At 28.8% G+C, this 23,261-nt stretch overlaps 2 protein-coding genes across 2 annotated transcripts in view; one reads left to right on the forward strand and one right to left on the reverse strand.

Moving 5' to 3' along the window:
• The window catches only part of LOC145194688 (uncharacterized), a gene marked incomplete at its 5' end in the record, with an annotated part of 55,074 nt that overhangs the window by 6,151 nt on the left and 25,662 nt on the right, over positions 1-23,261 (forward strand). The window contains 4 exons of the mRNA XM_090070001.1: positions 151-273; positions 370-485; positions 6,513-6,560; positions 18,773-18,890. Coding sequence (XP_089926127.1) covers positions 151-273; positions 370-485; positions 6,513-6,560; positions 18,773-18,890 — 405 coding nt within the window. The remainder of the gene's footprint in view (positions 1-150; positions 274-369; positions 486-6,512; positions 6,561-18,772; positions 18,891-23,261) is intronic.
• LOC149880172 (uncharacterized) lies at positions 12,962-15,047 on the reverse strand. The gene is made up of 9 exons (XM_090070315.1): positions 14,883-15,047; positions 14,716-14,784; positions 14,546-14,623; positions 14,263-14,385; positions 14,007-14,159; positions 13,752-13,925; positions 13,457-13,520; positions 13,183-13,295; positions 12,962-13,094 (listed from the first exon to the last, which is right to left on the reverse strand). Exons 1-9 carry the CDS (start codon positions 14,947-14,949, stop codon positions 12,988-12,990), a joined length of 948 nt encoding a protein of 315 aa, XP_089926441.1. The 5' UTR covers positions 14,950-15,047; the 3' UTR covers positions 12,962-12,987.

Genomic DNA, 23,261 nt, shown 5'->3' on the forward strand with positions numbered 1-23,261 from the left:
TTTTTTGATCTTTATTTTTTGTTTAATTTATCTTAAATCTTAATTAAATTAAATGTCAATTTTTTTCTATGTTTTCTCATTTTTAAAGATGCAGTTGTTTTAACAATCATTCTTAATGATTTTAAATGACGAATCTGTTTTTCTTGACAGACGTTGACGAGTGCGTTCAGAATCCTTGCAATCCCAACGAGATGTGCCAGAATACCATCGGATCGTATAGTTGCGTCTGCGATACTCAGTTTTACTACGTCACAGAATACAATGAGTTTCGAGGTTTGTTGATTCTATGAATAAGTCCATGGTTTTATATAATGAAACTTAATCGTCTCAGGAAGCATCTGTTTCGTTTTTATGAGATTTTTATTTTAGACATTGATGAATGTGCAACCAAAACTGCGACTTGTCCTCCACACTCTTCTTGCAAAAATACAATTGGAAACTACACGTGCGTTTGTGATGAGATGTATAGTGGTGCTGGTTTGAATGTAAGAGATTGACACTGTAGAGCACGTCTTTTTTGAGCTGACGAGTAAAAAAAAGTTGTCTGTAACAGAAGCGACGTTATTTAGTAGACATTTGGATTAAGAAACTTATGTTTATGTTTCAGTTGACGGTTACTGGAGCGAGTGGCAAAACTCTTGCAATTGCAGCGCTGCATGCGGTACTGGGGTGGTTAATCAAGTACGAAAATGTCTAATGGGAAGCAATTGTAAGACATATCCAGAAGGATCTAGCCGAACTAGGGCATGTAATACAGAGTTGTGCTCAACAGGTATGACCTTTCAACACCTTCTACAGTTTGTTCTGGAAGGCGTTAAGAATTTTTCAGGTAGTATTTTTATTGAACTTCGTTGAAACTTTGTTTGCAGTTTCGGGTTTGGTAAAGAGCTGCTGGTGCGAAAACGTGACTCACTTTTTGAATGACACTGAGCTCCAAGCTTATACAGATCAAAGCAACAAAGAGGTCGATAAAAACAAACAAGCTGTTGTTGACATTTTTAACAAATGGACACTTTATCCTATAGACGAAGGTTTGAGTTCTGTTTCCTTACTGTCAGTTCACTGGAGTCATTTTACGCATTTTTTATTTACGGAAAGTTTTCTTAATTTAGGAAACATTTTTTAAAAATAATTTGTGTACTGCGTAGTGTATACAGGATTTTAATATAAAACAGTCAACATTATGAATTTGTTTTGTAGTTAACATGATGGAGTGGTATTTAGATCGTAGTAGTTGTTTTTTGCGTTTAAAATAGTTTTTATCGTGGTCTTGTTTTCTTAGGCTGTTTCATTGGAAAGCTTAACATTGGCTTGAAGGCCATAAATGATGATATCATTTATGTTGAACAGTATTTCAACACAACCCTGCTCTTGAAAGAAAGCTTGATCAAAATCATCCACTGCAACGCAAACGCGGGCATTCGTTCGTCTTTGACCGGAGCCTATAAGCACTTGCTTAATGAACAAACCCAAGCCAACTCGTTTTTGAACGATCTACGATCGAAAAGAAGCGATCTAATCAAGAAGACCGAGTATTGCTCCTCTTTCGGTAAGTTTGGGTTTTTGTTTTGTTTTGCACTCGCACAATACAATCGCGTTTATCTTTCTATTGATCTTTATCTGTTTTGTATCCATTCGCGCAAGTTTGTGTTTGTGTTCTTTTGTAGGTTGGCTCGATACTCTTTGGAATTCTTTTTCAAACACTTTCAGAAGAATTTAAAAGAGTTTTGAAAATCCCTTAGTTTTATAAGCTTCGTAGGATCACAGTAAAAAACTCACTCTTCACAAATATTGGTATCTTCACAAATAACTGTCCGTAGTTTATTGTCTTGGTGTTTTAGTTTAATTCATTCTGTTGTGTTTTAATTATTATTTCTTATTCTAATTGTTTTTTTAATGATAGCTACTTATATTTTTTAATGATAGCTGTTTATATTTTTTAATGATAGCTACTTATATTTTGTGTTTTCTTTTTTAAATCTCTGTTATTTTTACTTTAAAACTTTAACAATAATTTCGTTTCATTACTTGCCAATTTAACTTTTTAGTTATGTTACCTGTAAAAGTTATTATTGAAGTAAGTTTAATGCAACGTGTTTTGAATTGAAAGTTTAATGCAACGTGTTTTGAATTGAAAGTTTAATGCAACGTGTTTTGAATTGAAAGTTTAATGTGACGTGTTTTGAATTGAAAGTGTTAGAAGGATTCGAAAAGTATTTTTCTTTGTGAAGTTAAAGAGTGATATTTCACATTTATATTTTTCTTTGTTTTAAATATTTTTCCTATTACACCATGATATTTATTAGCATGAACCGGGTACAAATCGAAATTTTAACAAGTTCACCTGTAGTCTACATTTAGTTTTACTTTTCTTGTAAATAAAAGTATTTACTTGTAAGAACGAGTGCAATATGTAACGGCAAAAAAGTTATTTTTTGGAAATAAAGTTACTTTTTAATGCTTGCTTTTTTATTTGGTATTTTACTAAGAACATTTTGTGAAGTTTTGGAGATTTCTTAACAGTTTTTCTTAAATAAGAGACTGAACTCTGTTTTTTCAAAGTTTTGAAGTAGAAAAAGGTTGTAGTAGACTGGGCGCTTATTCACCAAACTTTCGTAACTTTTGCGCAGCTCATCTAAGGTTACGGAAATCGTAAGTTCATGTTACTATTTGGTATTCACCAACCATCACCCTAGAATTGGTTTGTTCAACAGACCAATTTACAAATTGTTGGTAAAACGCGGTTAAAGTTTAGGAGGTTATTACTGCTCTCGTATTTTGTTTATAGCTAGTATAGATGTTTTCATGTACTATCTTTACTTTAAAATTATTGATAAATTGAAATATAAAGCTTGTTTACCTAAAATTAAGACAATATTAGCATATCTTATTTGGACATTGAACAAAATTGTACTGAGTACAAAATCTTTGATAATTTTATTGGATATTGAACAAAATTTCAGGATAATCAACAAAGCAACACTAACCACAAATAATATATAATCTTGTTTTCTTTAACAACTTTACAAAATGAAATACCATAGAAGAAATAAACTCAAAAATAATTCTTTAAAGCAAACATAGGTTATCACCAGTTTGAAGAACTATATTATAATTACAATATTATGAAGTATTATAACTAAATTACTATGGTTTCATAGAGTTTTATAAGCAGTCTTCTTTCTTTTTTGGTTTTGTTTATGGGTTTTTTAGTTTTTAAAATCAATTGAAGACATAAGTGGATGAAGGCGTTATTAAATATTACATACACAATCTTAAGTGTTTGGTTACTATATCCCTCCATAAATATTAACGTATCTTTGCAATATAAAAATATCTAGAACAATATGTGTTCAAAACTTTAACTCCTGATATCTCAGTTCCATATTGGTGTAACATAACACCTTCATCCACTTATGTCTTCAATTCACAATTCATTTTTTGTCAATTTCATGTGAATATACTTAAGCATTTTGGGTAAATCTCTCATTTTTATTTTCCAATAATGAAAATTGCACAGTTTTTAGGGCCATAACTTTTAGTAATTGCAGTAATTCAGTAGATTTTTATTTCCTTGTTCTTCGTTTATATCCAATTCTAACACGTTTAAAGCCTTCATTGAAAGATGTTCTAAAATTGACTTTTAAAATTGTATTTTTATTGTACACAATTTGTTTTATTTTCGTGTAAGGAAATTTAGAAAATAGAGAGGTTGCTGCTTTTTTATTAGCCCAGTAATTATGTGGTAACCATCTACAGGATTTTGAAATTGCTTGATTTTGTAGGCATGTTTTTTATTACTCTTATCAGGCCGATTGGACTGTATATTTCTAAATTTTTAGTGTAACGCTCTATAACAATGTGTGCTGCATCAATCTCTTGTAAGTTACCGTGTCCTGGCTCTGAAATTATTTGCTTTACAATTTCAATCATGCCGCTGTCTTCTGACTTTAAAAAATTAAGTAATGCTAAACATGTTATTGAATTTTTATTTTGTGGAACGCAACTGTCCAACCACAGAATGATTTTACTTATATAAAGAATGTCTTTTACTACATTTTAAAATATTTTCACAACTGCACAAGCAGTATGATTGCCAAATCTCCCGTTTAAGTATTCGGACCATATGCTGTTATATACCCTTTTGTTAATATTACAATAACCAGTTAAATTGAAAACATTAAGTTTATTAAAATAATAAAAGCTTGATACATTAGCTTTCGGCAGATTAAAAACATTTTCAAGATCAAAAACTACAGCTATTATACTGTTTATTATCTGTCGGTCCTTCGTTCTTTCCTCAAATCCTTCTTTGGATGCGCAATTCTTGCTGATACTTTCTTTCCTCTGATGGTTGTTCAAGGATTTTATACTCTTCGTATTCATCACATCTTTCTTTCTTAGGTTTAAAAAATGATAAATTAAAATCCTCACTGAAGACTTTTCTGTAAATGTTTTCTTTAATAGAATTTTCATCTGTAACCTTGTACACAGATGTTGTACAGATCATACATTTTTGTTAAAGTTAAACTACCATCTAAAGATTGCTTATTGCTTTTGGCACGGCAGTAATGTGATTCGACAACATGAAACGATTTAATGTGATTTCTAACCATTTCTAGTTTTTCTTTTGATGTATGTTTTTTGAAATTTCGACCTTTGAGTGGTGATCTTGGTACAGAAGTGGTTGGATTTTGAATTTTTTCATGAAAGTAATAAATACGTTATTGACTGATGCTTAGTGTGCCACAAAAAAATTCTTTAAAAACTTGCACACGTGTATTGTTTTGTTCTAAATAATATTTGGTTTGTTCAATATCCGGATATTGAACAAAATGTAATAAATTGATGTTTTCTTTTTTGGATTTTGAACAAAAAAGATGTGAATATTTTGATAAGAAGTGCAGATTCTTTATATTTTATAGTAGATATCAAACAAGCTTATCTTAAAATGAAATTCTGTAACAGTAACTTATTTCCAGTAAAAAGTGGATATTGAACAAACCAATTCTTTCGCAGCATTTCCGTAAAGTTAGGGTTGGATTCTATTTCGCAGCATTTCCGTAAAGTTAGGGTTGCGCAGAAGTTGCGCTGAACTTACGCAAAAACTTACGCAAAAAAAAAGTTTTGTGAATAAACTCCCTGATGCCTTTTCTCAATACCTCCCTTCTTTTAAAATACTTATACACTTTTGAGGTGGAGTAGAATTTCTTTTTCTTTAATCCTTCTTCATAATTCAAAATTTCAACCTTGGAAAGACAGAAGTTCTGAAACTCTCTTATCAATGAGAAATTAAGTAACGTTGGGATGACAAAAGTCCTGAAACCCTCTTATCAATGAGAAATTAAGTAACGTTGGGATGAAAGAAGTCCTGAAACTCTCAATGAGAAGTTAAGTTGCTTGATAAGCTTACGATTGGTCAGATCGAACCACCGATTTCAATTCCTGATGTGAATGTGAACTTTCACATTCACACCTAACACTTTACTAAGCTACAAGTTTCCTGTCATGGGTCATGTAACATGAATTACTTGCAAGATACACTAAGCTCTCTTTTTTTTCCAATCAAACAAATATATCTAAGTTAGGAAATGAAAGTGAAAAATGTGTTCAAAAGTCTATTAAGGGCAAAGCATACTTTGGTCATTCCTTGTTCTTATTCATCTAAATCTATCAGAAGAGTGTAAACAAGATTTTAAGAAAATAACCAGAGCAAATTCATGAGATTTCCACCATGATTTTCAAGAAAGATTTAGTTAAATTGTGAAAATGATCTCGAAGCTAATTTTTGTAAGTTATTTTTCCATTATATTTATGCTTCTTTAAGCTTCTTTAGTATTATTACAATTATTTTTGAACATATTCTTTGATATAGAAATATCAATTTAACGAAAACATATCTTGTACAGCAAGATGTTTTTTTTTTAAATTTAATTTTCAGGCTGGTTTTTTTTTGTTTTTTTTTATTACTTTTATTAATTCATGTTTTAAAACACTTAATTTCATATGATTTGATTATTCTTTGCATTACTTAATCTAATGCGAATTTCAAGTTCATTTTTACATTAAAAGAATTTATTTTGATAAAGTGAATATTGCTTAAAATTATCCTCTCCATTACAAAATTATTCCACAATTCTTTTTTTGTTGTTTTTGAGAAATTCAAAGTAATCAGAAGTATGACTAATGCAGATTTAACTGCGCTTTTATCTCTTTCAGAAAAAAAAAAAAAGTTTGAAAAATTTTTAAACTCTTTTTTACGTTCATACGTCAAAAGTTGGAATTTATCTACAGGTCGTAGTTATTTGCAATTAAAAACCGATAATATAAAAGAGGGATTTTTCAGAAGTACTTTTTGTTAAAAAATGTTGTATCAGCAATAAACACATTTTGCACTTTTAAATTTCTTTCTTATTAGTCATACTTTTGCTTGACAAAAGCAAGCTAATCCACATTGTAACTTTTAATCTGCGATTTTTTCATAAAAGTTTTTTTCTTTAACAAAATAATAATACCAAAAGAGTCAAAGGAGAAAACCATCAAGTCATAAGAAGAAAATGGTTCGTACTTTTTATTTTGTTATTTTAATTTTACGTACATTTTACCTATTTTTTAAATTAGTTTTTCAACAGTTTCATTTATTTTTCGCGTTTAAATAACTGACAAAATATAACAACAAAATGTTAATAAATTAAGAATATTTAACATCTAAAAATTATAACTAAAAACTTATAATTAAAAAATTATAAATACTAACTCTTTTAAAGCCTTATTACTTTTACTGAGCTGAAAGGTCGTAAATAAGTAAATCAAAAAATAAAATATTTAAGCGAGTGAATATAATGATAAATATTCTTTCTATTTTACTATTTTAAATCGAGTGATGAAATCAAATTTCTCGAAAATTCAATGTCTGTAAAGAGCGAGTACTCTTAAATATTTTAGGTGGAAATTTTTAAAAGTGAGGTCAATTTTCTTCGCACTTTTAAGTCAAACGCGTGCAGCAGCTTTCTAAAATTTTTTTTTTTTTACGTTTCTCTAGCATCGCTATATGCATTTTTGTTTAGGAGTCCTTAATAAAAAAAACAGCGAAGAGCCTTAAATGGTATGAATTATCACTCATGAGTTATTATTCATACAAGCTTAAATATTTTTGTCAAACTCATCCAAGCATAAAGTTACTTTTTACTTAACTTTATGTTTGGATGAGCGAGGAATTAGCATTTATATCCTTATCTTTACGCTTGTTTGCGTATTGTTAATTAAAAAAAATTACAATGAAAACGATAGGTTTTTATTATAGTTTTGTTAATAAGTACTTATTGAAAGTTAATTCATTCAACTACTGATAATCTGAACCCAGGGCTCACACAAAGAAGTTGCGTTGTCCTAATAATTGTCCTGAATTTTTTTCCTTATTTAAACCATTTTCACAAATCGTTGCATCTCGACCATCTATAGTAACTTCTTTTACCTTTCTCAACTCAATCGAAAACTTCCTTTTGGAAGCTTTTATGTTGATTGTTCTCTCTTCGTCAGTTCGTCGCTGAATCCATAATAATAAAATAATAAAACGATGTATCGGTTTTTTTGCTTGTTAAATGGTGCTGACAAATTCAGCTTTCATTTCAGTTTTTGGTGAACTGTCAATGTTTGCAGAACTACTTTTTAAACATTTTCATATAAAATTCACTCATAGTACACTTAGATCATCACAAATAGTAAAGTTTGATCAGTGATTTATGGTGTCATTGTATGTTTTTTACGTCTACCGTGTTGACCATCTGTATGTGATATTCAGTTAACAATAAACCTTACAAAGCGAAAAACATGATCACTGCACGATAATCTTTTTTTTTGTTGTTGTTCCTTATTGAAAATATTGTTGAACCAAAAAAAAGACAATTGTTGTTGAACCAAAAAAATGTTTAAAGAAAAAAAAATAAAAATAAATTTTTAAGTATGAAACTTTTAATATTTACAAATGAAAGATTTGAACTTTGTAGAAAAATTGTCATTTCCATAGCCATTATAAGGGTGGTGAATTGTTTTATTATGAGGACGGTGAATTGTTTTTGGCGGAGAATGTTTATAGTGTAGAATGTTTTATCTTTTTGATGTTATGTTTGTTTTATTTGGTTTGTTAGGGCGTTTTGGTATTTATGATCGGGTTATTGGGTTTCGCTCACTGTTGTGTGGGTATATATGGTTCGTGTATGGTTCGTGTATGGTTCGTGTATGGTTCGTGTATGGTTCGTGTATGGTTCGTGTATGGTTCGTGTATGGTTCGTGTATGGTTCGTGTATGGTTCGTGTGACTGTTGACTTCTTGTCTTCTAACACTTTAGATTGACGTAAAACTTAACAAAAAAATCTGAATAGAAGTAGTAACGATGTAACAATTCTTCAATCCAATTAAATAATAGTAATATTTAACAAATTCTATCAAATATTTAACTCAATTATATACTTTTAATATTTTCAAAAACAGATCGTAATATGCTTTCAAACGTTACGCAGAAAACTTCTCTTAATAAAAAATCTCTTTTTACAAATCTTAAGAAAATCTCCAGATCTCCAAAATCTCTTTTCTCTCTTTCCCAAAACAATTTTTTCAGATATCTAAAAAATACTCTATTTTCTCATAGAAAAAAAAAATGGCTGAGAAAAGCTTGTAGATTTAGAAATCCTCTAGCTTTTCTCAACCCCTTTTTTTTTGTGTGTGTCCACAGATCTGTGGACACATTTTAATCTTCATAAATCAGGTTTTGTTCTCGCATAGATTTTATTTTCAAGTTCGTTAAATGTTTGTACTTTGAACTCTGAGTCATCTTTTTCTGAAACAGGTTTCGCCAATCACCTTTTGTTTGATATTTGATTGCGGTCTCGACTTGTTAGTGAAACCATAAAATAATTACAGAATGGTCGCGAACTTTGCTAATCGAATTATTATCATATTATTTGTGTAGTTACTCAGTGTAGTTGCAATTGAGTTTTTAGTCGTTTTTGCAAAAGCAATTTTAAATTTAAATTGTGCACGATTATCTTAGATCATGATAATGCCAACCTAGCTTACCCAAGAACGCCACTTATATGGAGTGATAGTGTTCACATCAGGGTACCCTGTGATGCAAATTTTGAAATGTTTTAATTTTGTCTGCAGAAAATAATTTAATTTGAATGTTCAAATTTAGTGAAATTTTGACTTCATAGTGCGCCAATAAAAACATCTATAGAATGAGAACCACTCTATATAATTTGATTAAAATTGGTGCAAATGTAGCTAATAGCCATACCAAACTCTGGATAAAACTTCAGTTGGCTTGGTGAACTGGTTAAAGATTTATGGCAGTTTTAGTTTAAATTTTGTTAGTTTTTTTGCTACTCATACCTCAAAACGTTACCGATTAATGTAATATTCTGCCACTATTTTCAAAATAATGGTTACATGAGTGTTCTACTTTGTAAGAACAACAATTTTTATTATATTTGCTTAATTGCTACATGTGCCGTTTTCATTTTACAGACCAAAATATTGATTTGCTATTTAAAGCGTGGTTTGATTTGGCTTATGCACAGCATGAAAATCTCGGCATTTCCTAAACTACTGCCAAAATGCAAATAAGCCCTAAAAAAATGTGCAAAACCTGGTCAAAAGACTATTAGTTGGTAAAAAAAAAAAAAAAACAACGCCTCTGTTAACTAATTTTTATTGAAACCTTCTTAAATACATTTACTTTAAAAATAAGTGAAAAAATAACTATTTAAACCCTTTTTTTTTTAAATATTTTTTTAAAATTAAATAACCTCTGATTACAATTTAAGAAATGTTTTTTAATTTTCTCCACAAAAAATTTATTTATAAATAGCTAAATATACTCTTTTAGTACAAATACTCTACAATATTATTTTAAATATAATATCAAAGTTATAATTTTTAAATTAACAACATTTAAGAATTAAGTTGGTTAAAATGTTTATTATAAACCGTGAGCTATGATTTTCTGCTCCTTATCTCTAATAACTATTACGCTAGCAGTGCTTTAAATTACGCTAGCAGTGCTTTAAAGAAGCTTACTGTTTAGATCAGTTATGCAGCACAAAAACCTTTCTTTGTATTCTGGATGATTATTATTTCGCTTTATACTCCATTCTTTCAGCGAAGTCCGGCTGTAGGATGAATATATATATATATATATATATATATATATATATATATATATATATATATATATATATATATATATATATATATATATATATATATACACACACACAAATCTTTATTAAAACTATATTTGCTGATTTTTCATGTAGTAATTCTAATTAATTTTTAACTTCAGATTTTCATGGAGTTTTTTTCTATTGTTAATGCATTTCTATTGTTAATGTGTGTTATTTTGATGACATTACTACTGTTTTGTTTTCTAAACGAGCAATAAGTTATCTATAACATTTAGTAAAACTTTATGAATACTTAGTTTTAACAAATTGATAATTTATCACAACAAATAATTAAATAAAGATGACACAAGTATTTAACTGATACTATAATATATAAGTATAATACTTTTATGATACTAAATATATAACCCAATATAATAATAGACAATATATTATTATAAGTAATACAATAAATGTAACACTATAATATAGTAAATGTAATTAATATTATATGTAATATAATAATAAAAATATATAGTAATTAAAATTACAATGCGTTGTGCAATTTTTATTCAGCTATCATCTTTCCAGTTTCAATTAATGCATTTTTAAAATTACTCACGCGTCCATGCAATTTTTCTATATAAATGCATTTCTATACTCTCCGCTGTATTCTTAAAAGCAAAAAGTAAAATTTTTTTGGATTGTTTAACTGTAGCATTATATTACACATGTAATTAGTGTGTTTTTGTTTCTGTGATAAAAAAGTTCCCCCCCCCCCCCCCAAATAAAATGTTCAGAACTTCTTTTAATATGTAAAACTGAAAATTTTTGACAACTTTCAAACTCCGTTTGAAAAATTTTTGTGGAGAAAATTAAAAAACATTTTCAAAAATTATCCAAACTTCGTTTAATATGTAAAACTTAAAATTTTTGACAACTTTTTAAATTAAAAAAGAATAAATTTTAAAATAAGCAATAAAACTGCCACCAAAAAAAAAATCTTTAGATAAGGACTAAAAATTTGGTTCATTTTTTCTTTTTCAAGTCGAAATTGAAACAGCCCACCCAACATGAGACGACTTTAAGACGTATTAACTTATCTTTAACTCGTCTAGACGTCTGCAACTAGTTAAAGACGTGTTTATGACGGCTTTTCCACACCTCATAAAGACGTCTTCCGACAACCAGTTTAAGACATCCGCAAGACATCTTAACAAGACGTCTTACAGAATAACCAGTTTAAGACGTCTTTAACACATCTAAACAAGACGTCTGTCGGAACAACCAGCTTAAGATGTCCGTAAGATATCTTAACAAGACGTCTTTCGGAATAACCATTTTAAGACGTCTTTAACACATCTTAACAAGACGTCTGTTGCAACAACCAGTTTATGACGTCTTTTGGTATAACCAGTTTAAGATGTCTTTCAGAATAACCAGTTTAAGACGTCTTTAACTTATCTTAAAAAGACGTCTATCAGTACACCCAGTTTAAGACGTTCGTAAGACATCTTAACAAGACGTCTTTTGGTATAACCAGTTTAAGATGTCTTTAATCATGAACGTTTCCCACCCAACAACAAGTCGTTTTAAAGACAAATTTAAGACGACTTGAAATTGATATTAAAGATGTCTTAAACTGGTCTCAAATGAAACACTGTATGTCGTCTTATTTAAAACGTCTTAAAGTTGTCATATTTAACACCTATTAACGACGGCTTAAAAAGACGTGTGTAATATATATATATATATATATATATATATATATATATATATATATATATATATATATATATATATATATATATATATATATATATATATATATATATATATATATATATATATGTTTAACAACAGAAATATATACAGTTATGGTTAAATAACTTATACATAAAATGAATACAAGAAAGCAAAAATAATTTGTCACAGTTTTAAAGAATTCAGCAAAGCCAATTTATGGCAAACCGCAAGAAGAACTAAGAATTCAATATTAACATAATACGATTTACCAGCTATATATAACCTTAGCTTTGTTTGACAAAAACTAATGGGTTATTATGTGCTTTTTATGATAAATGAAAAAATATATGAAATATGAAAAACGAAAACATGAAATATCTGCCGCATTTTGTAAGATAATTATAAATTTAAATCATTTTTGAAAAGATTTCGCAATATCAAATGAATTATAAAATAGCTTGGTGAATGAAGGACTAAGCTGGCGAATGAAGGACGAAAGAATTGAATGAAATCAGATTTTGATAAAAAAGTATATTTAAGCTTTTTACATTTAGCTAAACTTTTTTTAGTCATTTTAAATTTATCCTTACAGGTCTATTTTATCACCCAGCAGACAAAAAAACGTTTTTAAAACGTTTCAATTACGCATTTTGAAATCGCTCCTAATACGTCTTTTTATAGTATAAAACGCAAATCTGAGAACACGCATCGAAAAGTCGTTAATAATGCGTCTTGAAAATACGTGTGTTATCCCAAGTAAAAAAGCGTATTTTAAACGTTTTTCAGAACTTACGTAAGATGTCTAAAATGCGTTATTTTTTAGTGTAGAACGCAAATCTAAAAATACGTGTTTTAAAGATGTCTTTAAAACCGCTAAATTTAACGGTTTAGCAATGTTTATAAACATTGCATCTTTTTAACAAATTTAAACCATAAAAAACGACAAATAAATTTTTAGTTTGAATTTAAAATTCTGATAAAACAATTTATACAGTAAATTATATACATTTTATAATAACTTATATATATGTATTACATATGTAATTACATAATGAATATAAAATGAAATTAATCAATTCTATTTTGGCGAAAGCTTTAACTCAGCGGGTGCATTTTTCAACTTGTTTCCTACAATTTTTCGTATAGATCTTTGATCAGCATTTGACCATTTGGCCATAACTGCGCCTATAATTTTATTAATATTATTAAATACATTAGATATATGTATATATTATATAAAACCGTTAGTACAGATAATTATAACTGATCTCACCGTAAATTGCACTACTGTACTCTAATTTGTCAAAGGAAATCTTTGTTTTTGAAGTACCTTTACGTTCTTTTCCCTTCAAATTCATTTTTGATCGTAGCTTAACATTGAATAATCTGAAAAATAAAATGATATGAAAAAATTATATATATAACCAGATAATTAACTATTAAAAAATATACGTTTAAATCATATTCACAACTAAAATCGAAATGTTTTTAAATTGTTACCAGAATAAAGTATAATTATTTAAAAAGTGTATTAGTGATAAATATACTTTGTTATTATGTTGCATGTAAGTTGTTCAAAATTATCGCCACCAATACCTTTTAGCTTTTCCAATTGCAAGTATTTTTTAAAAAAATACTTAAATATAAACTTCATGATCCAGAGAAAACCTAAATAAATTTCCATTTTAGTTCTAGAAAAATCTGCAACATGATTTAAAAGCATATATATAAAAATAGCATGTTGCTAAATGCTCCTCATTTTTGTGTGTGCAAACTTAAATCAGTGCGCCATTGATTTAAAATTTAAAAGTATATTTATAGATGATAAAATCATGTAAAATACCAAAATTTTCTTTTGATCCATGTCCTTTAGTGATTTATTTTCTTTTTCCAATGTTTCAACATCCATTATCATATTTATTTCATTTTGAGTCCCATTATTGTTATTAACTTTTAATAATGTATTTATTCCATCTCGAATCTCAATTAATAATGAAAGGCTTTTTTTTTGATATTCTAAACTAAATCTTATAGCCAAATATAATTGAAAACAATATAATTAGATATAAAATACACTCAATAAAATATAAAACATACTAGCTGTTGACATGAGACATTCTTCTAAGTGAATACTCCCACCTGATTCAGCATCTGTTTGTAGACATCGCTTAGATGAGGTATTTTCTAGATTTTCAAATTTCTGTAATTTAATACTTTTATTTATAATTCCTTGATTTGGAATATGCAACCCTTAATATAATTATATAATAAATTATTCATTTTTTAAGTTCATTAACTCATTAATTTATACTATTTCTCATTCAATTTCAATGAAAATGGAATTTCAGTGTACCTGATTCAGGAGAAAACATTGTAAACAAATCTAGTGAGGGTTTTGATTGACAAGAAGAATTTGATTGAAGAAGTTGAGTTAGTGGATCTACCTGACATGATGATGAGCTTGATGAATAAATGCCTACAAAAAACAAAATGCCTATAAAATAAGATTTTCAATCTAGCATACCATTTAAAATTAAAAATTTCAATTAATATTCATTGTTTTTCAAGATAAATCTCTTACAATCGTCATATATTTCTTAAATATAATTTAAACAATTTCTTATTTTAAACATAACCTCTTCCTCTAAGTGGTGAAGGGGGAGCCGGCAAATTTTGTACAACATTCAAGTCAATAATTTTATTTGATACATTATCTACAAAAATATCATATTACAAACTTATATACAGCATTTAAAGTATAGCAATTTATTAAATATAGTAACAATATTTCCACTTGGTCACTCACCACTTATAGTGATCTTTTCACTTTCACTTTCTGATGAAAATGCATAATCTTTACACAATTGCTCATCATCTTATTAGATACAAAAAAACGATGAAATTTTTAAAATTACAAAGTATTTCATATATACCTTTCAAATGAAAAATGTGTTTGAATAGAAAAAGTATTACTGCTTTCAATTATAAACTTGATCATAGTAAATTCTTTCCACATTTTTATCTCCAATTTGCCTTCCATTGCTTTCCTCTCATCTTTTATTTCAACAGGCCAATAAATTATACTTTTTTCACAGTTTACCCAACTTCTGGGGATAACATCTTCAAAACTTTTTTCACAGTTTACCCAACTTCTGGGGATAACATCTTCAAAGATCCATGGACCTATCTCTTTCCAGATAACAGGTGCCCATAACATTATTTAAACTGTATACATACATATATATATATATATATATATATATATATATATATATATATATATATATATATATATATATATATATATATATGTATATATATATATATATGTATACAGTTTAAATATTATAATGTTGTGGGCACCTGTTATCTGGAAAGAGATAGGTCCATGGATCTTTGAAGATGTTATCCCCAGAAGTTGGGTAAACTGTGAATATATATATATATATATATATATATATATATATATATATATATATATATATATATATATATATATATATATATATATATATATATGTTTGTATATGTTATGATAGTGTCATGTATATATATGCATTTATATACATACACTTAAGTTATAGCTTATTATCTTATACACATGTAAATACATACTTGTTTCAACTCACAAACATATGGTTTTCTTTTCACAAGAATCTTTCGTGTATCTGAAATACAGTCTCTGTTGGTAGCATGTTGAAATACAGCTATCTGAATGTCTTTTTCAGTATTCCGAATGTTATTGAAATGAACTGAAGAAGACTTTCAGTTAGCAAATAATTCTTTACATAATAGTATAAGTTACCAAGCATAAACTGACCAATTATTCAATCATTTGATTGCAATCATTGCAATGTTTTGATTTGGTTTAACAAAGTTTTAAATAAAATCCTAAGTTCCGCGAAATTCTTTTGGGTTAACCAAGATGGCGGCCAAATTTCAAAACTGGCTTCAAGAAAGTCACGTTATGCCGTCGCCTTTGTATTAAATCTCCTTGTAAAAAACGTCTTGTCTAGCTCAGCTAGGAATAAAACGTATTTTATACGTAATGTAAAGATGACATAATATACCGACTTAGAAAGACGTTTAAAATGTTTTTTTCGCATCTGCGCTAGACAAGACATGTTTAAGATAGAAATAAAACGTCTTTTTTACGTATTGTGCCTGCTGGGCATTTACAGACTTTGTTTACACGAAAAAAGTTTCCAAGTTTACAAATGTTTATCTTGAAAAAATTTTCTTTATCTTGGTGTAATTTGTTTAGTAATTTGTCAAAACATGAAGTAGTTACTTTATCACGAACAGTCTTATTAAACAAATGCTATAAAAGTTTAAACTAATACAAAAAGTTAAACTGTAATAAGTTGCACGTCCACTCTTATACGTCCATTGCTTTAATTCTTTCCTTAATTGCCTTTTTAATTACGTCTTTATATCCATTTACGGAAGAATGACAAGAATTGTGTGGTTTAAAGTTATTCGGTCTGACAATAAAATCAGTTGAACACACTGTTAAAGTTAGAACTTTTCTCTGTGATGCTCCAGCAAGATCATTTTTAAAATGGACTGTTGTTTATACTGGATATTATTCTTGTGAAAGGTGCATTATCAAAGGTTCTTGGGAGGGAAGAGTAGTAATGATGTTAAAATAGTTTAATGAAGAACAAGAATTTCGCAAGCGGACAGATTACGATTTTAGTTGCCAGTCGTATAAGTAACATCAAAAATAGTCTCCTCTTATAGCTACTGGTATTATATATGTTTCCGGATTTCTGCTTTGACTATATGCAAAAGACCAACTAATAATTCAAAGGAATTTTGTACTACTTCCATAAAAGGCCTATGGCTAGGTTATTACAAGCACATATTTTAGAGATTTCTGAGAAACTAATCGAATTTAGAAATTAAATTGTTCGCTGATGATAAATTTCAACATGGATAGACAGAGAGGCGGATAAAGAAATTTTAAAGAAACCCACCTTTATATTATAATTATTATGTATAATTGGTAAGTGTCTTCTAACGCTGCTTTCCAAAAAAACAATGATTTTCTTGACCTATTATTGCTTCATTAATTTTCTCTTTTTAGCGGCTGTCCGAAAGACATATCCAAAGGATTCGGAGAAGACAGTCCGTAAATTTATTCAGGGTGTGTTAAAAAAACGCACCAGCATCACGAAAATATTAATAAAATTTTGTAATCATGTACTCTTTTTTTGTGGATGCTGTGAAGTATTTTTCCATAGAAAATCATGTCTCTTTTTTCAGTTATTGCATTTGGATAGTTTATATATTCACACCTTTCTATTTTCTGTCGCCTCCTTCTAATACATTATAAATATATATATTTATGTTGGCATGAGACTGAAAGGTAAAATATATATATACACACACGACTTTTTAAGCCGTCATTAATACGTGTTAAATAAAATAATATTAAGACGTTTTAGTTAAGACGACTAACTGTGTTTCATTTGAGACCAGTTTAAACCGTCTTTAATACGTGTTAAATAAGACAACTTTAAGATGTTTTAAATAAGACGACTTACTGTGTTTCACTTGAGACCAGTTTAAGCTGTCTTTAATACGTGTTAAATAAGACAACTTTTAGACGTTTTAAATAAGACGACTTACTGTGTTTCACTTGAGACCAGTTTAAGCCGTCTTTAATACGTGTTAAATAAGACAACTTTAAGACGTTTTAAATAAGACGACTTACTGTGTTTCATTTGAGACCAGTTTAAGACAACTTTAAGATGTCTCAAATAAGGCAACTTTAAGACGTCTTAGATAAGACGACTTACTGTGTTTCATTTGAGACCAGTTTAAGACATCTTTAAAGGTGAGTTTCCACTCATCCGTTTTTGCTACGGGAAAGGGAAAGGGATGGGAAAATTAATTACTTGAGCATGCGCAGTGATTAATTTTCAAAATTAAATTACAAACTGCGCACGCTCACGTGATTAATTTTCCCTTCCTTTTCCCTTTCCCGTAGCAAAAACGGATGAGTGGGAACTCACCTTGAGACCAGTTTCAAGACGTCTTAAATTTGTCTTTAAGACGACTTGTTGTTGGGTGGGAAAGCAGTCTTTGTCCTGAGACAACCAAATCATGAGATGAATTGGAATTCATCTTATAAAAAAGATGCCAGAATTCATGTTCTAAAAGGTTTTTGTTAGATTTTAGTACTAAGCCCAAAAATAAAAGATTGTCTTAGATATAAAGCTTTTGCTGAAAAATTGATTGTAGTCTGGGCCATATTGAATAACTTTTCAATAGCTACTTGGAGGGTACAGAATTTTGTTTCAAGTTATTACAAAAAAGCATTAAAATCCAATAACAAGGAAATAAAAGAACAAAATGTTTATTATAAATAATAAGAAAGGGTTTTCAGCTAAGAACAGAAGATTCAAATTTGATAAGTTACAAATAGAAAGCAATCAGAAAGTGGGTTATGTGACAAACCAATCTAAAGAATTTGAAATGAGTTTTAACGATCTTCAACTATTCCATCTATAGTTTGGGGTGATGATATGAAGTTTTTGTGAGTAATTGGACATTACTACGAATAATGTGGCACATGTAAGTTTTTAAATATATGAGAAATTGTGCCATAAAATGTGTTCTGGACATCAAGAAACACACAAAAGTCTCTCAAAATATCAACAAAAGGGCTCTTACTCTACAATGATTTATCAAATTGAAATACTAATATGAACTACTAATTTTTATCAAGCATTTTTATGAATATATACATAACAAATAGTTTTTAGTTTACATTTTTTTAGTAATGAGGGACGTTTTTTTTAATGTAAACATACATACATACATACATACATTAATGAATTTTTTCTACTTTTCAGAGGTACTTCATTACTGGGTTATTGCACGTGTGGTTTGTCTCTGGTTCAATAATACAAGATACGGTAATTGATACTACAAAAATGGAATGCCCGCCAATTTTTACTAATCCATTAAATAGTAAGTTTCCAAAAATATATTTAAATTCAGTTTTAATAATTTACACCATGGTATCATGAGCACATGTTATACACATTTCATTTACATATACCATATGGAATAAAAAGAGAGAGAAGCTTAGCTTAATTTTTTGTTATACAAAAACCCAGCGCATGAAAGGGTTAATCTATTATGCAAATCATTTGGTACAATAGTTTGCAAGCAGAGGTCTAAGAATTACTTACATTTATCACAATTTGACCCTGTGTCTTGACACCTATGCATTTCAATAAACATCTGACTTTCTACTGCCTTCACTGACATTGAGTTAAAGGCTGTCACATTTAGAAGAAAAATGATAATGTAATGATGTGAAGTGCAACCAGTAATAACATAGAGAACCCAGAAACTTTCACTAGGGTCACTTGGTGTAAGTCATTTTAAAGAAATATTTAGTGTTAATGTCAGTGCTGATTGTCAAAATTATACTTATAGATGCATAAATGCATTAAGGATTTGGCATGAGTTAAGTTTGGGTGGAGTATAAATGGTAAATAAAATGCTATTTACTGTAAATAGCAGTTAGATAAGTATTAAATAAGTGTTACAGGTTTAGGATAATGACATAGGTTCCTGCTTTGTATATTTCCCTGTGGCATACTGCAAGAAAATTTACTGAGACATTATGAACAACTTTATCTACTGCAGTAGTTAAAAAAACATTTTTACAAACTTAATTACTTAAAGTTAGGGTTAGGGTTAGGGTTAAGGTTATAGCTATAAGAGCTATAAAAAAAATCTATAAAAAAAATCTCACAAGCTATAAGAAAAATCTCACAACCTTTTCAAAGAAAATTCAGCAGCCTTATTTTGTTTTTCAAAAAGATCAGGAATGAGAAAGTTTAAACAAAGAACTTTTCATTTACAAATTTTTTTTTTAAATCATTTAATCTAAAAAATGAACAATTTCTGTTATATCAAGATGACTATATTTCTGTTATTGTTATATATTTCACTGCTCTTTCATAGCTTTTACAATATATAAAGTTTTTCTAAATTGTGTACAATGAATTATGTACAATGAATTATACAATGAATATATGACGCACGCACAACGCTCCTTCAGACGCAACACAATAATAGCTTACATGTGCAATTATTTACGCTAATAACAATCTCCTAATGTCATCTATGATTAATGTAGGTAATCTCTTAAAGACTCAAAAGAGGAGATAAATACATTATTCTGAGTAAACCATACGATTTCTCAAAAGTCAAAGCTAGCATTTGTTTCAGAATCCAACTGTTGTGTGCTTTTGATATTTGTAAAATTGTTCAAACTATAAATACTCCAGGATCAACATTTGTATATAATAACTTAACATACTAGCTAAAAATATGGGTGAATCTCATTTAAATCTTTAGGAATTGAAAGTGCAACATCAACTCATCTTTGTCATTGGTATAACATTAGCAAAGAATAAATCTAAACAATCAGCTGTATCCTGCATAAACCTTCCATTAGATAATCTGTCTGATGACTCAAAGGTTGTTGGATTTCTTGCTCCAATGGAGCTTCATCTACTTAGTAGAAATTCAAATAGAGTTTTCATCTTGAAAAATATTTGCAGTCCAGAGGTACTACTTTATAAACAAACCAGTGAAACAAAGGTTTAGATTTTCTAACCCAGCAAGTACACAACGTTGAAACAACATTGAAATAACGTTGATCGACGTTGATCAACGTTGTTTCAACGTTGTGTGCTTGCTGGGAAGGTCTAAGCTGCATGAGGACTAAATAAAATTTTTGTCTGAACAAGCCTCTTAATTTTTTTTATTATGATTTTAAAAAGTTTTGTGAGAGTGAATACAAAATATCCAGTAGTTTATGATTATCTGAATAATATGCATCTGTGTCTTTCAGAAACTATTATTGATAGTAAATATAAGTAAATATATATGTGAATATTTATCTATGTTGTTTAAACCAATCTTAAACTGAAAAATAGTGGAATATATACCATATGGTATATATTCCATATCGGCCTTATATAAGACCGGTTCCATAATTTTCCATTGTTTAAGATTTTTTTGTTTTAAACTTTTCTATGTTTAAGCTGGTGCAAATAGAGATGTTTAACAAAATCAAGGTGATCAGATTCGATACGAACAATGTTACTGTAAAGTCCATCAGTCCAAATGTGTTTGTGTATAGGGTTGTTAACTTGACATCATTTTTAAACAATGAGGAATTTTTTTATATTTAGATTTTTAGAATGAATCTAGTTCTAGTTTATGACACTGTTAAAAATTTAGTTTTTTATTTATTCAATCCATAATTTGGGCAAACAGACCCTAAGTTTTTGGTAAATATTATTCCCAGATTTAAGTGCTTGGCTGAAATGCTGAAGGAAAAGAGCTGTGATTGTGGTTAAAAAGTAAAAGTGTTGCAGAAAAGGTAAATCTACAGTTAGGTAGTTCAACAAAAAAATTAAACTCATTTTTTTTTGAAATGACATATATCATTAAAAACAGCAGAATGAACAATTTCGAAAACTGCAATCCTTTTTTCTCTAACTAAATTTGCTAAAAAGTTATCAATTTTTAAAGGTGAAAAATTTTGTGCTTCAAATTCTTTCAAAAATTGTGACCACGAACGTAACAATTTGAGAGAAATATCAGTGTTACTTAATTATTTATATAGATATTGATCACAAATTTTCAGGGTTGCTTGCTGCATTAATATATTACAAAAAAAGTAAAAAAAAACAGAAGCAGATTTACCCGGGGGCGTTTGGACCGCACGCCCCCAGGTAAATCTGCTTCTTTTTTTTTTTTTTTTTTTTTTTTTTTTTTTTTTTGAGTTTTTAAACTTTAAACGTTAAAGTTAGAATGTACAATAAAAACAAAATAAAAAACATTTACCATTCCAATAATAGCTTTAAAAAAGTTATAAGGGATAGAAAATTCATAATTGGAAACTTCATTGTTTTTTCAATAGGTAAAAAAAGGGTTACATGAAGACTTAATATAATATATTATAATAAAAACCTCACCTAACTTTATTATAGCAATAAAAAAAACAATGTACATGAAAATATTGTTTGTACAGATGAAAAAAAACTTATTTTTAAGAAATGGATTGCAATTACTAATGTAAGAAACCATAAAAAATTTAAGATATTGTATCTATTGGAAGCTAATGTCTCCCAAAGCAATGTCAGCAAGAAATTCACTTATTAAATTTTTCTTTCATTGTTCAAATATTCAGTATTGATTAAGTTGTTGTTCTTTTTTGATGAAAAGGAATGAATACTTCCCATAAAAATAACATCTTTCCCCTCTACATCCCAAATATGATTTATGCTTCTTTGTAGCAAACCAGGATCTCTGTTCAATATCTGCCTGATAATGTCTCTTGTTTCATCAGAAAAATTGGCAAATGTTTTTGGTTCCACATTTTTGTCTAAATCTAATTTTATTGCTCTTTCTATTTTTCTCCTCTCCGTTTTGTCCCGTTTTTGAGCAGTTTCTACTTGACATAACTTGGCAGCAGCATCAATTTCAGACTTCCTCACAAGCAACAGCTTTCTGTTTGCTACTGCTTGTTTAATGGCAAAAGTAATATCTTTTTGTTTAGACAAATTCAACTGCATCAACCAATTAAAGGTCTTATTGATTTTGCATTTTACTTTACCATCTAGAAATCCAGTGGTAGCATTAGGAGCTCTCTTACTCAGTGCATCAAATTAGTTTATTACTAATTCCTAAAACTAAAAATATATGGATATAAAAAAAGTTACTTTAATTTAGACACAGCATTAAGCATATTCGCAGCATGACACTCATTCCCATACACCTGGCTTGTAACATTGTAGCTTGTGTCAAGTTTGCGTAGAATTTTCCGAGCTTGGGTTGCCAGACCATCTAAAGGATGAACATTGCAGTTGAGTTCAGTTAGTGGCTTGCAAAACATGTTACTGAGTTGTTGATTGATACAGTGATTTACTTTTGCTCTGTCTGTAAGAGTAGACTCAAAGGTGTTTTGCTAAATAGAAGGCACATATAGATGCACTTATGGATATGTGTTGTATATCTGACTTGCTTTTTATGTTGTCTTTTGTTATATGACTTTGTAGTAAAAATGTGTGTTGGTGAGTTGTTCTGTGGGCGATCCAATTGACTTTTGAGATCATCCAATTCCAAGCCCCGATTGACAATGTATTTGAGTTCTTCTTTTTTTTCTTTCAGCTTTTGTGTTAGCTTGACTATGTGTTTATCAGCTCTTTTACTTTTTCTCTTTGCATTCAAAATAGTCCTCTTAAAACTTTTTAATGTCAATTTTTCAAGACGTGCATTTAATAAAGAATTTTCTAGCTTCAACTTTCTCTT

The sequence above is a fragment of the Hydra viridissima genome, unplaced genomic scaffold (assembly GCF_058129835.1).
Source record: "Hydra viridissima isolate aposymbiotic clone 2 unplaced genomic scaffold, HvirCarnegie_v1 scaffold_13, whole genome shotgun sequence".
Lineage (NCBI taxonomy): Eukaryota > Metazoa > Cnidaria > Hydrozoa > Anthoathecata > Hydridae > Hydra > Hydra viridissima.

What these genes read in the sequence shown, in the direction of transcription:
- LOC149880172 (XM_090070315.1), bottom strand. Translation starts at nt 14,949, where the DNA reads ATGGAAGGCAAATTGGAGATAAAAATGTGGAAAGAATTTACTATGATC. An exon ending in CAAGTTTATAATTGAAAGCA is followed by an intron (nt 14,785 to 14,882) that starts GTAATACTTTTT and finishes GTATCTAATAAG; the next exon opens with ATGATGAGCAATTGTGTAAA. An exon ending in GTACAGTAGTGCAATTTACG is followed by an intron (nt 13,095 to 13,182) that starts GTGAGATCAGTT and finishes ATAAAATTATAG; the next exon opens with GCGCAGTTATGGCCAAATGG.